The sequence below is a fragment of the Octodon degus genome, unplaced genomic scaffold (genome assembly GCF_000260255.1).
Source record: "Octodon degus isolate 3935 unplaced genomic scaffold, OctDeg1.0 scaffold00018, whole genome shotgun sequence".
Taxonomy (NCBI): domain Eukaryota; kingdom Metazoa; phylum Chordata; class Mammalia; order Rodentia; family Octodontidae; genus Octodon; species Octodon degus.
The window spans coordinates 16924518-16942525 of NW_004524594.1; the positions used below are offsets into that span (position 1 = coordinate 16924518).

Below are 18008 nucleotides of genomic sequence, written 5' to 3' on the forward strand. Positions count from 1 at the left end.
CTCCTCTCCTCTCCTCTCTTCTCCTCTCTTCTCCTCTCTTCTCCTCTCTTCTCCTCTCTTCTCCTCTCCTTTTCTTGAGATAAGGTCTCACTATGTAGCTGGTCTTGAACTCATTTGTGTAGCTCAGGTTAGCCTCAAGCTCACAGCAGTCCTCCTGCCTCATGCTCCAAATATACTGGGATTACAAGGGTACACCACCACACCCAGCTGTTTTTATTTTTAAACAGATGCATCCCTCAGTAAAATTAAGTACAGCAAACTGCCAGGTGTTGGGGCTGGGGAGATGGCTCACAGTGGAATAAGCGATTCCCTGGCAAGTGTAAGGGCCTGAGTTCAATCTCTGGGTCAAAAAAAAAAAAAAAAAAAAAAACCTGCCAGGTGTGGTGGCACATGCCTGTAATCCCAATACTTGGGAGACTAAAGCAGGAGGATCACTTCAGGTTCAAGTCAGCCTCAACTACATAATTGAAATCCTGTCTCAAAAACCAGCAACAACAATCCCTCCATAAAGCCCCCCAAATAAAAGAGTTAAGCAGAGCAAACCAATAATGGACAGTTGAAGTATGAAAGAACGTTTTTTTTTTTTTTTTTTTTTTTTTTTTTTTTTTTTTTTTTTTTTTTCTGGTACTGGGGATTGAACTTGGGACCTTGCACTTGCTGTGTAGGAACTTATGCCACTGAGCTATCTCTGTTTTTTTTTTTTTTTTTCTTTTTTTTTTTTTTTTTTTTTTTTTTTAACTGTATAGAAAGATGGAGAAGAAAACATAACAACAGGAGGGGCATTATTATCAACCTAGAGGCCAAAGCAAGACAAGTGTGGGTGACACACAGCTCTGGATTTAGAGGAGGTCTAGTTATAAATGCTAAGACATCAAACAGCATAAAATATATAAAAGCATAACAATTAGTAGTGTGTAAGGAAAAGCAGGTTAAATGTGATAACTGAGATTTTTAACACAGCTCTTTCGGAGTAAAATTCTAGCAGATGTGAAAACAAGCGAGGACACAGCAAGATGTGGCCGCTGCCAACAATTTCTGAGTCGCAACGGTAATCCGGAATGACCATTCTTCTTATCTATAACTATGGAACAAACATCCACACGTACGGTCCTTCGAACAGCCGGCAGAGTACTCTGTTCCCGAGGCTGAGGTCCGGGGCGGTGGGGGTGGGTGCCCGCCGCTGCCCTGTGCTTTGATGGCTGGGCCGCGCCACTTCCGAGATGGCGCACTACAGGGTGGGGTTCTCCACCGGGCCGCGGCCGGCTCCCTCACAGACCTGCCCCAGAAGGAACATTCCAGGAGACAGGAAGTACCAGGAAACTGTAGCATCCTTCGTGGAACTCTTCTGGTTGCAAAGTCCAGATTCCGTGGGGGCGGTGGTGAGGAATGTCAGCCCCGTGTTGTGAAGCCAGCTTCGTAATTCCGGATCCCAATAATAGAGATGTTTTGTTTCCTGATGCCCATGGGACACTAAGGAAACCAATTCTTTATGTGACCATAAAAAAGAAAAACACAAAACTCCCGCATGCCTCAGAACACTGAGATTCAATTGGCCGTGTTTTCTGATCAACACTCAGTACAATTTAGAAATAAATTGTTAATATATTAAAAACAAAACCAACAATTGCACTGTTAAGGAATACTATATCCTTTGTAAGTATGAGCAGGGAGCAAGCTGAGGTGAAGCTGGCTGCATGGAGAACGACGCAAAGTGGAGCCCTCTGCATACAGAAAAACATGCCCCACCCACCCTGGGTCCCACCACCCTCTTGCCAGCTCCCTTCCCCCTCACCCACCACGGGCCATCTGCAGACACCTAGGTTCTCTCACTTTCATGCTGCCTTCCACCTCTGTCCAGAGGCTTCCTAGATAAGCTAATATCCATCTACTAAATTAAAAATAATGACGTGTGCAGCTTGCCTTGGGCACATACCTTGGAGCACTTCCGGTCCACCTACCCACTGCTGCGTGACGGCTGGACTCCATACTCTGAAGCTGTCTGGGTGCTGCATGGCTTTCACTTGGGTGGGCATTCAATGGGCGGGCCTGTGGGCTTCCTCCTGGCACCATCTGCCTCCCCAGTGCCAGCCGGGTGTCAGTTTGCCTCTGAGCCCCATGTCCGCTTGCTGACCTTGCAAACACCCAGGCAGGGGGGAAGGGAGTTGGTAGAGCCTGGGTATCCCCACCTCACTGGTTTGCAGCAAGCAGGGTCCCAGGGCTAGAAGCACCTCATTAAACCACCTGACGTGTGTAACTCTAGTCGGCCTCCATAAGGCACAGGCAGTGCGGTACATGTGAAATTAAAATTACCGAGGGGCCCTGTTCTCCCGCTGTGGGTGGGCAGCCCCTGTCAGAGGCTGAGCCTGGAAGCTTACAATCCTGGGAAAGATTTGGCACTTGTGATAATGGGACCAGGAATGTGCTAGGCCCAAGGGTGTGGCCCAAGTCTCTTGTCTTGACCTTCTCCCCTTTTCTACCAGAGACAAACATCCCTCTCACAACCACCACCCCAGACACTCACTGTGCACACAGGGCTGGAGCTTCTAGCTGCCTTCTGTTTGGATGCACTCAGCTTAGGCGTGTGACGGGACTACAGATAAGAATACCAGTCTAGGAGGCTAGGAGTGGAGCTCTGCGCTGGCAAAAGGAATCCCTTGAGCCTTGGCATGTGGGCTTTGTTCCTTTGCATGTTTTGCTCAAGTCCCATGAATGGCAAAAGCACACATTTGTTGCACCGAAAGACCATCAGGTGTCCCAGAGGAACTTCCTGGAAAGCCTAGGAGGTGATCTATCTGTTATTGAGCTGGGGCATCCAAGGCCTTGTTGAGCTAGCCACTAGGGCTATGGGGCTGTAGTGAGATTGTATATGGTTCTTGCTACAATGTGGGATGGACCCCAGGGGCAACAAGGGGTTAGGCCCAGGACCAAGGAAGAGCAGGAAAATCTAGACCTCAGTACCCTGGGAACTTCTGGGGATACTTGGATATGGAGCAGATAGCCAGCCTCTGTGACTTCAGTCTCCAGGAAGCTTCTCCCAACAGCTCACAGTAGACTCTGGGCCTCATGCCACCTGCTAGAGTGGTGTCCGGGATGGGCAGACTAGACAACAGCTGTCACCCACTTGCAGGGTCTGGCTGCCTCGTGGATGGGAATGCCCCTCCCCATGGTAACAGAGCAAGCCTTGCAGCCTCTCTTGCTCAGTGTGGAGAATGGCCGCCTGGACAGCTGGCAGGTGGAGCTGGTTCTCGGGGGAAAGAGGCTCTGTACTGCCCAGCGTTGCCCCAAAATCAGGACTGCCCTGACGGGCAAGGACGAAGAGCAGCTGTCAGCTCATGGCCCGTGGTGTCTGGAACCTGCTTCCTGCATGGGTTTTGATGCCCTTTCCCACAAGGAGACTTCTGCCCCCAGTGCTATCTTAAAGCTCATGGGTTTTCAGGGGAGCTTGGGGTTGGCCAAGCAAGAGGTTGGTTCCTGGGTATATTGTCCTGTACTTTGTGGGTTTACTCTATCCCTCTGTCCCTTGCTGGGGACAACAGGGGCCTAAATGTCCTGCTGAATTGTTCTGCACCTTGGACTGCCAGGCATTGGCAATATGTGGAGGCACTTATGGTCAAGACCATGAGCTGCATGTCTAGTGGGCTGCGAAGGAGCAGCTGAGCCACAGGGATCCAAGTACAGAGCCAATGGGGTTCATGGTGGTATCTGAACAGTTCCCACAGCCAAGGGCCATTGAAGAGGAAGACTGGTGACAGGAAGCACTTTCCCAAAGGGCATGGGTAACTGAACCCTGACTCTATATCCTCTGCTGGCTCATCAGAGTCCCTGCTGCCCCAGAGCTTACCTGGACCTCAGGTGTGGCCCTGGCAGGGTAGAAAGCTAGTGCTTCCCAGGGTGGGTGGCAAGTCTGGCCTGAGGGCTCCAGCTGTGCCCAGCACATGTCAGCGGAGACCCTTGGGCTCTCGGCACAGGCTGGCGGCTGGGAGCAGCTGGCCACAGGCAGGACCTGGAACAAAGGGCGCTTTGAGCTGCCTGCATGCCTGCACCAGGTCTCCGGCCAGCTGACCCCCCTAGAAGTGCCAAGGATGGCGCACTCTGTGGCTTATCAGAGCCTATGTGGAGTTGGAACAGTTGGTCCCAAAACCCACTGGCTCAAAAGACCACCTTCTGGAGTCTATGCTGTGGGGACCACTGACCCCCATCGAGAAACCCGCTGGGTTAGGGATGGGCTACTGCATAGGTTTCCCAGCTGTGCAAGAGGGTGGGGAGGGTGAGACCCTCACCTTTGCTTCCACAATGTTCCCTTCTTGGTGGTAGCCTGTGAGGGACCTGGCAGGTGCCTGAACTCTAGTGAGAAGTCTCCTAGGCCTGTGTCCCTGATCTTCCCTGTCCCGAGTGCACAGACTACCAGAGAGGCTAGTGTTGCCTTCACCACACTGGCTCTGCAGGCTTACCCATCTGCCTGCTCTACCAGGGGCCCCAACCAAAAGCACAGCTGGTAATTCTCCATAGTTAATCTCCCAGCCCTCTTCAAAATTATTTCATTAAAAAGATAATAGAACAGTAACCTCAGAGACACTGAAATAATCATGATAAGCATCTGTGAGGCCTCTTTACTGTTTAGCAAACAAACAGAAGTCTTTCATGTAAAGGTCCTGAGCAGAGACCTAAGCTGGGTGCCCCACAGGTGCCCTGTGCCCTCCGCGCAGGAGCTGTTGGTGCGGGAAGTCCTCAGAGCTCTAAATCACATAGTGCCAACAGCACAGACCTTCAAAACATGTTGGGCCTTAGAAAATCTCCCAACATTGTGGATTCACCAACTGATAAAAATAAAACAATAGATAAGACTGCAGTGCTGCTGACCTTCACCCTTCTCAGTGAGCGATGGTGCCATGCGGATTGCAAAATGCAGGAGCCAATGTATGACCTTCCCCCTTTTGTATACTTGAGGTAGGAAGCCCAGATAAGTGTGCTGTCACACTCCCAGGCCGGGCTGTTCCTCTGCTGGCTCTGAGCTGTCTTTTCCTTCAGTGTCACGTGCTGTCATCCTCAGATCCAGGTTGAGGATCACAGTATCTGCCTACCAAGGGACAAGGTTTCAATATGCATAGCGAAATCTTTGGCGACAGTGTCACTATCTTACCATGTCCTTGTCAGCAGTGAGAACCCAAGTGCCATGAGCCCAGTTCAACACGCTTTCTGTTGACACGCAAGTGAGCCAGGACTCCGGGAACCCACCCTTGCTTTCACCATCCTGCCTGCCTGTGCCTGTGACCTCAGCTCTTCTGGCTTCCTGGAAAGGGACCACACGGAGGTCCACAGGACATGCTGTAGTCAGCGGTGCATGCTCAGCTGTCCTACTCCGTGCTGAGCTAACAGAATTCTAAGGCTTCAGAGGTGAAACCTTGAGCGCAAGTGTCGAGGAAGCTCCAGAGCCACAGGCCAAGATGCAGAGACTTGGGACCACATGAGACCTAACCAGAGGGGCCAGATTTATTATGGTAAAACGCATATGCCATGAAATTCACTGTGTTAACCCTTTTGAATTCAGTGCAGTTTGGTGGTGGCTAGTGCATTCGTAGGTTCCATAGCCACCACCTCAATCTATTTCTGGAAATTTTTTTGCCACCCCCAAGGGAGACCCATATCCATTAATAATCACTCCCCATTGCCCCTCTTCAGCCCCCACTTTCTTTTACCACTTCACCAGTCCTCAGTGTTTGCCACCACTTTCTATTTTCATGGTAAAATACCTATGAAATTCCCCATCGTAGGTGTGCAGTTCAGGGGCATTAGGCACATTTGCACTGTTAAGCAGCCATCACCACTGACTGTTCTAGGACATGCTTGTCTCCCCCAGCTGAAGCTCTGGCCCCATTAGACACTGACTGCCTAGCCCTGGGCTCCCCATCCTGCATCTGACTGCTCTAACAGTCTCCTACGAGTGGGGTCACAGGGTATTTGTCCTTCTGGGCCTGGCCCCTTCTGCTGAACATCACATCGTCAAGGTCCATCTGGGCTGCAGGATGCGTTTAAGGCCACTGCTGTTCCGGGATGCAGATGGATCACATCTTATTTTCTCCTTGGTATTCAGATACCACCTTTCAGCTGTTGTGAACGCAGCTGCTGCCAGGGAAGAGGCCAGCCTCAGCTCACGCTGGGTCCTTACCTTTGGCCAGATAGCTCAGCAGACTAAAGCAGCCGCTTAGGCAGATGCAGGGACTGGGGTTTGATCCCAGGCATGCTGTGCCAGCCCCACCCCCAGGGTGTGCTGAGACTAAGGCTGGGCGTGGTGGCACGACTGTAATCCCAGTGCTTGGGAGGCTTAAAACAGGAGGATCATCATGAGTCCAATATGTGTAGTGAGACCCTGTAGACCTTGTACTAATTACATTAAAAAATTAAATTTAAAAAATGGATTTGTTGAGTTGTACAGTAATTGGTATCTTTCTGTAGGTTTTTTTTTTTAAGACTTTTTAGGAGCAGCTCTAGCATTGCAGCTGAACTGAGTGGATAGTAATTTTGCATTCATGTTGAGGAAACTCTTAAGGTTTTCCAAGGAAGTGGTCATGCAATCTTCCATGGCTCATTTCAGTGTTTGGTGACAGGTCTGTGCCCACTTCACCAGTCCTCAGTGTTTGCCACCATGTTGTTCATGATGGGCTGGGTGTGAGGTGGTATCTCACTCAGGTTTTGATGTGTGTTTCCAATGATTTGCGACACCAGGCATCTTCTGGCCCTTGGTGCCACCTCTGTAGAAAAATGTCTGTTTAGGGCCTTCATTTTTTTTGAAAGATTGGATTGTCAGGAGCTTCATTTTTAAAAAGAATTTTAAGAACTTGTACTGTAACGTCATGTAACTCGGTAGTTTCCCAAATTTTCTGATCAAGGAGATTATGAGGCCAAAGAGGAAAGTGATCGATGATGTAGAGTGTGCCTAAGGAGGGTCACATGGAGAGAAAACATTCTCTCAGGCTTTCACAGGGAGCACATTGGCCAAGCAATGGCCGTGACTCATCCACATGGCTGACACTGACAGAGGCTCTACAATCTGAGGTACAGGATCTCAGGATAAATCCTGACGGGATTTCACTGACCTTATCAGACCCAAAAGCTACAACTCTTGTTGCATAGGTCCTGCTTTACCTTGGTCTTAACCATCCAGCAGAAAAGTATAAAAACGAAGTATAAGAAGTAAAGCCATGCTGTTATATTGAGCTGTGGGGGACTCAGGTCAACAATTTCTGACATTGCCAGTCAAGTGGAAGACCCAATACTATTATGGGCTACTGGGCTCTTTTAGAATATTTTGCTGAGTTAACACACCTATAATATTCAAATAACGGAACTTAACAAAAAAAGGGGATATAGATGAATGTCCATTTTGTATCTGTGTATTCAAAATGGTTAGGATAGCTATATAGTTGCATTCTCTTAATGAATAGAGGGATTTGTTCTAATGGTGTTTGTAAATAGGATATCATGTCCACATCTTGTACAGCAATTAACCACTAGGAAGAATGTATGCAATGTGTTAATTATTGAAACTGTCCTACCAATTTGGTTTGAAACTGTCTCATTGCTATTGGTTTCTCAATAAAATTATGGGAAAAAATAAAAAGAATTTTAAGTTTCACAAATAGTGCCACAACGAGCCAGCGTTTAAGAGCTTCTGGGTGTAACACAGGAGGTGCCAGCATGGGGCTGGATCTAGGCTCCGCCAAGACTGAGCTAATATGGGAGCCAGGGACGGTGTGCGGGAGAATGGGCCCAAGACCTGACCTTCCAGACCTTCCCAGGAAACTCAGTAATCAACCACAGCACTCAGCATAAGGAACAGCGTGAGTATGGGCACAGGAGGACACCCATGCTGGGGGCCTGTGTCCTGTGCCTGTGGGGCCAGCTTATGTCCTGCTCTGGCCTACACTGCCTGGGCACCCTCCTATGCCTGTCATCTTGTGGCAGGTGGTTCTAATTACTCCATGTGGCCCAGGCTCATCTTCCCACCTCACTCCAGGGGAACCAGAGATCCTCTGTGACCTGGCTTGGCTATGCTGGTGGCTCTTGGTCTCTCTGGGTCACCCTTATTCTCAGGTCTCCTCCTCTTATGCCTCAGTGTCCTCCAGCCATGGCCTGCAATCATTTTCCCATAGTCACAGGCTACTCCTGGAGACCCTGCTGTCTCCGTGAAACTCCAGGAATGCTTTGTGTGGCAGCAGTCAGCCCTCCATGGTGGGATTGGCTTCACGTACCAGTGTCCACTCCCAAGTTGGGGACACCTGTGCTAGGATCTCAGGATGAGCCAGACACCCTCAACTGGACTGCCATCTCCTCATGATGGACACATTCACCACCGGCCTGCTGTGGAGGGGTCTGTGAGGAGTCACAGGGTTTGTGCTTGGTGTACATACCTATCTCAGGGTTTTCACCCATGAAGCCCCTGCTGACAGTAGGTGGCATTGCTTTGATCTGAGAAACAGTGGTCAGGGAAGCGGGGGTCTCTGTCCCTTTGGTCTTGCTGTGGTCTCATGAAGATCTCAGGCTCTTGGTCCAATTATTTCTCTTTCTCATATCTGTGGAACAGAGCATAGGCCACACTCCATCTGTGGGCACCATGTCCCTAGCCCAGATATTAAAGGATAGATGAGCCTTAGGCTTGTTCCTGCCAAGGTAGACGGCAGCTGGCTTACCAGTAGGCTCTGGACTGTTGAGGCTGGCTGGAACTCTCTGGTAAGAGCTGGGTGAAGACATCTCTGCTTTGGATTTAGGGCTTCTGGCCCTTAATCAGGGTGGCTACCATGTGGCTTGGGCATTAGCTCTTCTGCAGGCCCCAGAAGAGTATCAGCACCCTAGGTTCCCAGCATGGCTTGTCCTGGAGTGCCATCCCACCCAACCCTGCCCTGGGTGGGAGGCTGACCAAGATGATGATTTTTATCTCTGAACAAACACTGGATCCTGCTGAGTCTGGTCTTGGATATGGCTGTTTTCCTCAGCTCCATCCTTGCTGGCTAGCAGCTCCACACTGATTAACTTGGCCCTTCCTAGGCTGGACCCGTGATCAGGCCCTTCCCAGATTGGCCTCACATCGTGTCCTCAAGACAAATGAGACTTGGAGACCCCTGCCATTTTAAAGTATTCCTCCCACAGCACCCCTCTAGAGTCAAGTGTCTTTGTCTCCACAGCTACCCCTCAAATAGGTTCTCCCGAGTGTTCAGCAAGGGTCATCTGAGGGGCCCCGTAGCCACCAAAAGCCATCCCAGACAGCTATCTATACCAAGGTGTTTTCTAAGAATGACTTAGCTGTTCAAATCTGCTAAGGAATGTACCTACAAAAAAGTGAATGATAAGCACAAGTATTTCAAAATAAGACAGGCCTGTTGAGTAATCATACACCAGTCATAGGTGGGCTCTCAGAGCGAGGATGGAAGTCTGCTCCCGTGGCGTGCTGCTGTTCCCCAGCAGGGCCACCAATGATCGGGTGAGCCATCCACTCCAACTCCACTAGGAGTCATGGGCACCCGTGGCTTTGCATCAAGGACTGAGAGCCTAGGCTTCGTGTTGGCCGAAGACGCATGTCATACCATGGCTAGCATTCCTGCTAGGCTGGGATCTCAGGAAACAAAGATGAACCAAAGTTCCTGTCATTGGACAGCTCTTACTTGTTCCTCCCTCCCTCCCTTCCCTCTTTTCCTTCCCTCTCTTCTTTCCACAGAGCCACACTGAATGTCAATTACGGTGGGCAGGAATGGACGGGACCAATGTAGCATCTCTCTGGTGGGTTCAGCCACCACTGCCAAAGTCTCTGTCCCTGAGGAGTCCACAGAGCCTGTGGGTGCTGGGACCCCTCAGTGTTCCTGTATAAGCAGTATACACTTTCCATCACCAAAGGATTCTATGCCATGTACCAAACATCTTTGCAAGAGGAAAAAAGTAAACTTTAGAAATTTTCTCCCATTATCCACCGAGCTTGCTCCACATGCAAGCTGGATGGTGTCTATGCTATTTTGTCCTAATAGCCTTTGGGAGCCAGTGATGGGAGTATCCAGCCACCCCTCTCATTGTGGATGCCCCAGCGGGGAACTGGTGGGGTTCAGGGCCAGGCAGTGCCACCCATTGGACCAGAAGTCACCTCCAGGCCAGGCTCCCAAAGGAGGAAAGGCAGGAAGCCAGCTGGAAGCAGGCCTGAGAAGCAAAATGTTCTGTGGCTTCATGGCTTTGTGGCTTTGCATAGTCCCTTTCCACATGTGGGGGTCGGTTAAGCCTTCTAAACCCCAGCCTTCCCTGAGGGCCTTTTGCATGCCAAGGCTGGCCAGGAGCTGGGCATGTGGGTCCCAGGCAGCTTTATTCTCTGAGTGTCATGGTGGGCTATACATTTTGGCATTCAGTCCTCACCTTTGCCCACTAAGGTGGCTGTCACTGCTGTCCATGTATTACAGCTGAGGAAACTGAGGCCAGAGCTCTCAAATCAATGCCCAGAGCATGGGATTCGGCCCTTAGGGTCATCATCCTACAGCTTCTACCCTTCTAGAAGCTGCTGTCTTCTGAGCTTGGGGCTGAAGGGGCTTGTGGTACAACAGCACCAGCCACATGGGCTCCTAGTAAAGGTAAAGTAGCCAGGAGAGGGGACCACAGAGCAGGTGGGCAGGGCTTTACTTAGTGACCCCCGGCTTCTTGTGACAGAGCAAGACTGCACTTAGACTGCCTACATGGCGTGACCAGCCCAAACCCTGCTGCCACTGGCCACCCTAGGGCGGGCCAGCCACTGCTTTCCTCTCCAGATTGACTCATGTGATAGGTCCCTGGGGCCCAGCTTGAGGTGAAGAATTGGCTACTTATCCCCAGGATGCCATTCAGGGCTGAGGCCCCCACCAGCACCTTGATCCCACCAGTCGCCTTGGGCGACTGCCCCTCCAGCCTTTTTCGCGTAGCACTGGCAGTCTGCTGGACAGGCCTCAAGACTTGCTCACTGAATTCCACCTCACTGCTGCAGACTGCGTCTGGCTAAGGAACCCTCTTCGTGGCTGCTTATTTCACTGAGAGAGCTAACGGCCCCGCTTGCCTTTTGAACTTGGTTTTTACGCCATTCTTCATTTCTCCCTTGTCCACCATCTACCCACCTTTCTGCCCATCTGTTGCCCGAGGCCATCTAGTTGGCTGCACCCCCTCACTCCTGACAGAGCCCTGACTTCAGAGCATTCAGGGGACGTCTGTGCATGAGGACTGGCCTCTGTGGGAAGACCCCAGGGGAGCTCTTTGAAGGCTCATGTGGCATCTGTCTCTGCCTGCCCCCCCCCCAGGCCCTGCTGCCCAGCTCCCCCCACCCTCAAGCTCTTGTGCCCAGGCCTTAGGGAAAGCCAGAACTGGGGGATGCTGTGTCCCCCATGGTGAGCACTGATGTGAGGTGAAAAGGGACAGTCCCACAGGGACAGATGCTTTCTAAGCCTGCATCTTAGAGCATGTGTGCTGTAGGGCTTTGGAGGCTTAAGTTGACTCTGGCTGGAGAACACAAGCCTGAAGACATCACGGAGGCAGGCAAGGGCACTGGCACAGAGCTGCCTTCAGCCCTGCTATGGGGCTCCCTGCCCAGTCAGGCCCTGTCTAAAGAGCAGCAGCTCCACTGGGCATCCCTGATGGGGAACCCTGGGCATCAGGCAGCCTCACAAGTAGGCTTCTACAGAGGGAGAGTGGTGTGTTGCTCTGGGGTGGAGGGGGTCCCTGTACAGATGTTCCCAATGTGGGGTCCTGCCCACCTATGGCTACCTGAATGACTTGCAGCCCAGAGAGAACTCACCTGCCTTCTTCCACAGGAGATTGTCCTGGTGGTGTTCTTTGGGACGGAGTATGTGGTCCGCCTCTGGTCTGCAGGCTGCCGTAGCAAGTATGTGGGCATCTGGGGCCGGCTGCGTTTTGCCCGGAAGCCCATTTCCATCATTGGTGAGTCTCACCTGCCCAAAGAATTCTTAGCCAGTTTCTAGACCAGGAAGGACCCCCACATCATGACCACCATCAATATGTCCTCCAGTGTAACCAAGAGCCTACTGCCACTTGCCTACAGCCCATGGAACCACAGCCAGTGAGAGATGATCACCCAGTTCCTGCAGCCTAGGCCACCTCCACACTAAGATACTGCTAATGCCCTTTGGTCCTCCCCAGATCCCCAGAGTCTGCATTCTGAGGACTTCCCTTATTCTGCACAGCATAATCATGTGTCAGTCACCTTGGTGGTTGGAGTTCAGGCCTGAGATTTAAGACCCAGCTCTGGCTGGTGCAAGGCAGCTACCTGTGTGCCACAGTGGAGGCCTAGGTGTCTCCGTCATGGGCTGCCCGACTCCCCACCTAGATGGTTCTTGTGGACCCTGTCCCTCTAACACAACATGCCTCTACCCCAGGGGTGTGTGGTGTGCTGTCCCTGTGGCCCAACTGGGGGAGGTCATAATTCACTATTCCTCTCCTGCAGATCTCATCGTGGTTGTGGCCTCCATGGTTGTCCTCTGTGTGGGCTCAAAAGGACAAGTGTTTGCCACGTCAGCCATCAGGTACGTTAGAGTGCCAAGCTCCCTGCTGGCCAACCCTGTGTAGGGCTGGGAGGGCTGACCCATCACCAAGGCCTTTTGTCCCAGGTAATAGGCAGTGTTGCTCTCCATCCACCTGTTCTGGCATGCTCTCCCCCTCCCCCACTCCATTACAGGTAGTACACAGGGGCAGCAGCAGTTAGGGCCTTGGTATCCCAGGTGGCCCTGGATTTGAGATCCACCATAGCACTTCCTAGCTTCTGAGATATGTGTGGCAACTAAGTATTTAAATTATTAGTTTTCTTATCAGTAAAACTGGGACAACCCTGGGCTCCCTTAGTAGGCAGTGTGGGAACCAAAGGAATGTGCGGGAGATGTGCAGCTGCCCCTAGCCTGATCCTGTGGCCAGTAAGTGTGATTCAAGTCCCCTTTGAAAGGCTTTGCTGGGTGGGAGAACTCATAGTACCTGACCAAGGGAGAGTCCCGGGGGGCAGGCATAGAGGCAAGTCATCCCAGTCATAGAGGACACGCATGTGTCTCCCTTGCCCACAGTGGAAGCCTGGTGGGGCCTTGTTGCATCCCATTCACTGACTCTTTGGGCCCAGTGGCAAATGTCCAAACCTGACCTGGTCCTCTCATCCCTGTTCTGTCATCTTCCCAGGGGTATCCGTTTCCTCCAGATCTTGCGGATGCTACATGTGGACCGCCAGGGAGGAACCTGGAGGCTCTTGGGCTCTGTGGTCTTCATCCACCGCCAGGTGTGTGGCCCAGGTGGGAGTGTGGGGGGACATGGTGGGGCACATAGCCAGCCCTACCTGAGTGTGAAGTGCAGAGCCTTTGTACCCTGCACCCTTGCTCAGGCAAGTGCCAGGGCATGAGTATACGGATGGGGCCCAGAATCTCAGGTCAATCCCAGGTCGACTCCAAGGCCTGAGCCCTGGTGGAGTGCTCAAACTCATACCTATGGTGCCAGCCTCTGCCTGCCAAACTGATACCACCTCCCTTCAACCTGGGACACAGGACATTTACCAGGTAAATGAAAAAACAAAAATGTAAGGTGGAATAAAAGCCTAAGGTGAAGCTCAGAAATCTAAAACCAGGGGACCAAAGTGCACCCAGCACATCCTAAGCCTGGAACCACAGGCTCAGCTGTTCCTGCTAGAATATACAAGGTCCTTTCATTGTCCCAAGGTTCTTCTGGGTACCAGCCAACTCTTGGTTCTGTCACATTGCAGAAGACTGAGCCATTGGTCAGCAGAGGCTTTGCAGGGCCAGCTTGTCAGTCTTGTGTAATAGCTAGAGCCAGCCTTACTCTGGGTGGTGAGAGCTCCATACCTACCACTTAGTTGTGAAAAATAGCTTTTTGGGGACCCTGACCCATGCATAGGAAACATGCCCGAGTAGATGCAGAACTAGTACTCAATGCCAAGGCCGTGTTCTTGCTGCCTCTGATGTTGGCCCCGTGGGTTTCCTATCTTTGGGGGTGCTATGAGCTGTGGATTGATGTCCTTTTGTCTGCTGGCTAGGAGCTGATCACCACTTTGTACATCGGCTTCCTGGGACTCATCTTCTCCTCCTACTTCGTATACCTGGCTGAGAAGGATGCTGTGAATGAATCGGGCCGTGTGGAGTTTGGAAGCTATGCAGATGCACTGTGGTGGGGGGTGGTAAGTTGGGGCCTCTGGGGCCGGGGGTCCTGGGCTGGGGCAACTGGCCCCTGGGAGAGGCAGAGCAGATGTTGGGCTCTGGTTTCTCAAGATTTGATACTACCTGTGCAGGAGCTTCTCATACAGAAGTTGAAGTCCTTTGTCCACAGATTAGTCCTTGAAGGCAATAACACCATGCTCCATTCACACTGGGGGCTCTGGGGTCCCTGTGGAAGTTCTAGTACATTGATCTGCAATCTTGTGTCTTGGAAGGGAGGTCGGGTAGGGCCAGGAGGGTGGGCAGGGCTTGCTGTCTTAGCCAGCCTGCTGCCCTTTACCTTAGCAGATCTGAGATGCAGTGAGCTGTGGGGTAGCCAGGGTCAGGCTTGTGTCTGGGGGTCTGTGCTGGCCCCCAGAATGTTCTTGTCCTTGAGGAGTAAAATGTGAAGCTACCTTGACAGGTGGAGAGACCTGGGGAGAGATGCAGAGAGCTAGGCTTCCCAGACACGGCCCCAGGTTCTCATGCTTCCTCGGGCTGTGGCACTGTGGGTGGGAGCAGGGACCTGGGGCTGTGCTGGCTATGAGGATGGGCTCTGGCCCCTGGACGGCTGGGAGCCTGGGCTTGGGTAGCTTCAAGCCCCCAAGCTTCCAGGCTGGGTGGGGAATAGGCTGTAGCTGGTGACCTGCATGTGAATGCCACAGGCCCATAGCAAGGCTGTGGCAAGACTGCATGGAGGATGTGGGTGGGTGTCTGCTGCAGGCTGGAGCTGGAGACTTTCTGGGGTCATTGTGCAGGGAGGAAGGGGTGTCAGTGAAGTCTTGCCTTCTGGGCATCAGCTCCAGAATCCTGGTTCACAGGTGAGTGGTCTATGCTAGCCAAGGTGTTTTAAGGAAGGTCCAGGCTGCCAGTGTCCCTCCAGAAATGGGTGACATCCCCACGGTTTCACGTCTCCTATGGAAACCTAGTCTCCATCTGGACACTGAGCTTCACGGCAACTTCTAAAAGAACAGGGTGCTCAACAGATGCGGGTACTCATTCCCTCTATCTCCATCCCATTCCCCGCAGTTGCAGGGGCAGGGGGCTTGTGGAGACCACCAGAGCCCAGAGAAGTGCCATCACCCCTGCAGAGCTGCCAGGACTAGAAGGCCATGTGTGGGAGGTGAGGGGCCTGGAACACACCCCACTGGCCTCTTGTCCATTCTCAGGCAACTGGACACCATCTTTTCTGTCCCCCAGGCTCCTACAACCTGAAAGAAGGAAGGGTAGCAGCATTCATGAGCATGTGCAGGGCTGGGGACAGGAGAGGCTGCAGCCTCGGGGAGGTGGGTGCCCTGGTCCTGGGGGCAGTGCAAGCTTCAGGGACACAGAGTAGGGTGGGTGGTGGTGGAGGTGACATTGCATCAAGCTTGGCCCATATGTCCCTCGGTGCTCCCTCCAGGAAGGAAGGCCTTCCTCAGTACCCTCACCTTCTACCAACAGAGTGATCACAGAACTTGAGGGATACAAAGTAGGACAGACATGTGGACCTGCTACTGCTGTGTCCCCACAAGGCCAAGAATGCAGTAGATATTTCTGATGCTGGCCAAGTCAGTATGTCTTCTAGAAGCTTCCATTGTGCCAGGCTGCTCAGGGAAGGCACAGACATGCTGACACAGCTCCCATGTTGGGCAGCCCCATACTCGGTCTCTCCCTGCCCTCCTGGGGGCCTGTGTCCCTGAAGGCCATGGTAGGGCAGGCCTGTGCAGGTCTGGGCGGGAGACTCAGCCTCCAGCAGGCAGGGAGCTTATCTGCCTTGGAGGGGGAGAGACCTCCCGGGAAATTAGTAGGGGCTTTGTGGGGGACAAGAAAACTGGGGGGCAGGCAGTGCAGGGCCAAGAGGCAGCAGGAAGCGAGTAGGTGACAGCCTGCATCGCGGCTGATAAGCAATGCCCAGCCCTGGCACTGCCCTGCCTGTCTTCCCGGCTGCCTGCTGGGGCTGCTCCCTGGCCTCAGCCCGCGGCACAGCGGCGCTCTACTCCCACACCTGTGCAAACATCCGCCCGCCGGCCGGGAACACGGCCCCTTTGTGCCCGGCTTGGCACCGGTGCCCCGGCCGCGCTGTCAGCTGCAGCCTGTGCCTCGGCCACAGCGCACCCTGGCCTGGCCATTGTTCCCATCGGGCCCTGCGCCTTGCCTGCCCAGGGCCCCCTGCCACTTGGCCTAGGGGGCAAACAGCTCCCATTCATCACTGCGGCTGCCCCTGCAGCTGTCCACTGGGAGCGGCCCCTGAAGCTTGAGTTATGGGCTGTGTTCCTGGCACTTCTCGGACAAACAGAACTTGAGAAATGCAGGCCGGAGCAGTCCTGGTTGGGGGCTTTTCAGCCTGTGTGCCAACCCACAGCTGAGCCCTGGACAGTTGGTCCTGCTTAGTCTATTGTCCTGGCTTCATTCACCATCCTGTGGCCCCTCCCAGCCTTGCCCCCAGGATCTTCACTTGGACACAGAGGTGGATGGAGTGAGCTGGGAGAGCTTGACGTTGGGAACTTCCACAGGGTATCCTGCAGGCAGGGCACCCCCAGGTGACCTGGCCAGTGTTCTCATTCCAGTTGTGTTGGGCCTTGCCTGTGCTCCAGAATCCTTTCCCACAGCTGAGGACTGGTTGTCTGGATGAGGGCTGAGTGCATCCCGAAGACAGAAGCAGGGCTCAGAGGCTGCTGGGAGCCACGGGGTTTGTTGGGTGAATGAAACGAACCAGTTGATTTCCCTGTAGAAAATCCTGTCCTGTGGTTCTGGGGATGGTGTGACCACCACACAAAGTCACACAGTATTGTGTTTTCTACAGTAGACATTTATGACAGTGCTCAGGGGCAGAAGCATGAAATGGAAGTATACGTAGGGCCATACTCCATCTGAGAGTTCCTAGAGGTTCTTCTCTGTCTTTGAAAGCTTCAGGTGGCCTAAGAGGACATTGGCCCATCCTGCCAAGACCCTTGCCTCTGTTCTTTTCTGTCTCTTCTGAGGACAGCATCACTGGACTCAGCACCCACCCAGGTCACCCAGCTGACCTTGTCTCCAGATCCCCGACCACATCTTTGAAGTCCTCTTTTGGAATAAGACCTCTCTGAGGGGTGGGATGGACACGCTTTGGCCAGGATGATGAGCAGCCCAGTGGCCTTCAGTGGCCGTGCTGTGCACTCGCTGGTCCCCAGTAAAGCACTGGTTCTGTGGTTCAAGGTCCCCTCCAGCCCTCTCCCTGGGGCATGGACACCCACTTGGATGTGAGGGCGCCTGGATCCCTGGAGTGTGGAGCCCAAGCGTGGCTGTGAGGCATTTGGGGAGCATTTCAAGACCTTTTTCTGCAGCCTTGGAACAAAACGCGTTTGTTTGTGTTAAAAGTTTGAGTGGAGGGAAAGCATTTTGTGCACACACGGGCTCCTCTGTTTAGTGCCTGGGGGTCTCTAAAACCGGGCGGCTGCTGGGCTCTGTTTACCCCTGTGCATCTAAATTTAGAATTTAGAGTGGAAAGGCCGGAACCCCGCCTCTGTATTTCAGCCCCTTTTAAAACAGAGTCTGACGGCCCTTCGTTCCTCACCTGGAGGCTCCGGAAAGTTCCCGCCTCCCAGACTGTGCTGCGTCCTGGCAAGCAAGGCAGGGGAGCCCAGGGACTTGTGTGGGGGCTGGGGAAAGCTCAGCGTCAGTACCTCCTTGGATATCAGAGAAGCTAAAGTTGGGGTGGCAGCACTCAGCCCCACCCAGACCACAGCTTTTCTTCTGCCCAGAGTTCTTTGTGGAGCCTAAGAGTGCAGTGAGACTCCAGGGTCCAAAAGACCCCTGTCAGAGGGCTTTCCTGAGGGAGAGGTCTTTACAGCTGGG

At 52.8% G+C, this 18008-nt stretch overlaps 1 protein-coding gene across 3 annotated transcripts in view; it reads left to right on the forward strand.

The window, feature by feature from the left end:
* The window catches only part of Kcnq1 (potassium voltage-gated channel subfamily Q member 1), a 339994-nt gene that overhangs the window by 82420 nt on the left and 239566 nt on the right, over positions 1 to 18008 (forward strand). For all 3 annotated transcript variants that reach the window (XM_004627089.2, XM_023710529.1, XM_023710528.1), the window contains exons 3-6: positions 11805 to 11931; positions 12455 to 12533; positions 13171 to 13267; positions 14036 to 14176. In XM_004627089.2, coding sequence (XP_004627146.1) covers positions 11805 to 11931; positions 12455 to 12533; positions 13171 to 13267; positions 14036 to 14176 — 444 coding nt within the window. The remainder of the gene's footprint in view (positions 1 to 11804; positions 11932 to 12454; positions 12534 to 13170; positions 13268 to 14035; positions 14177 to 18008) is intronic.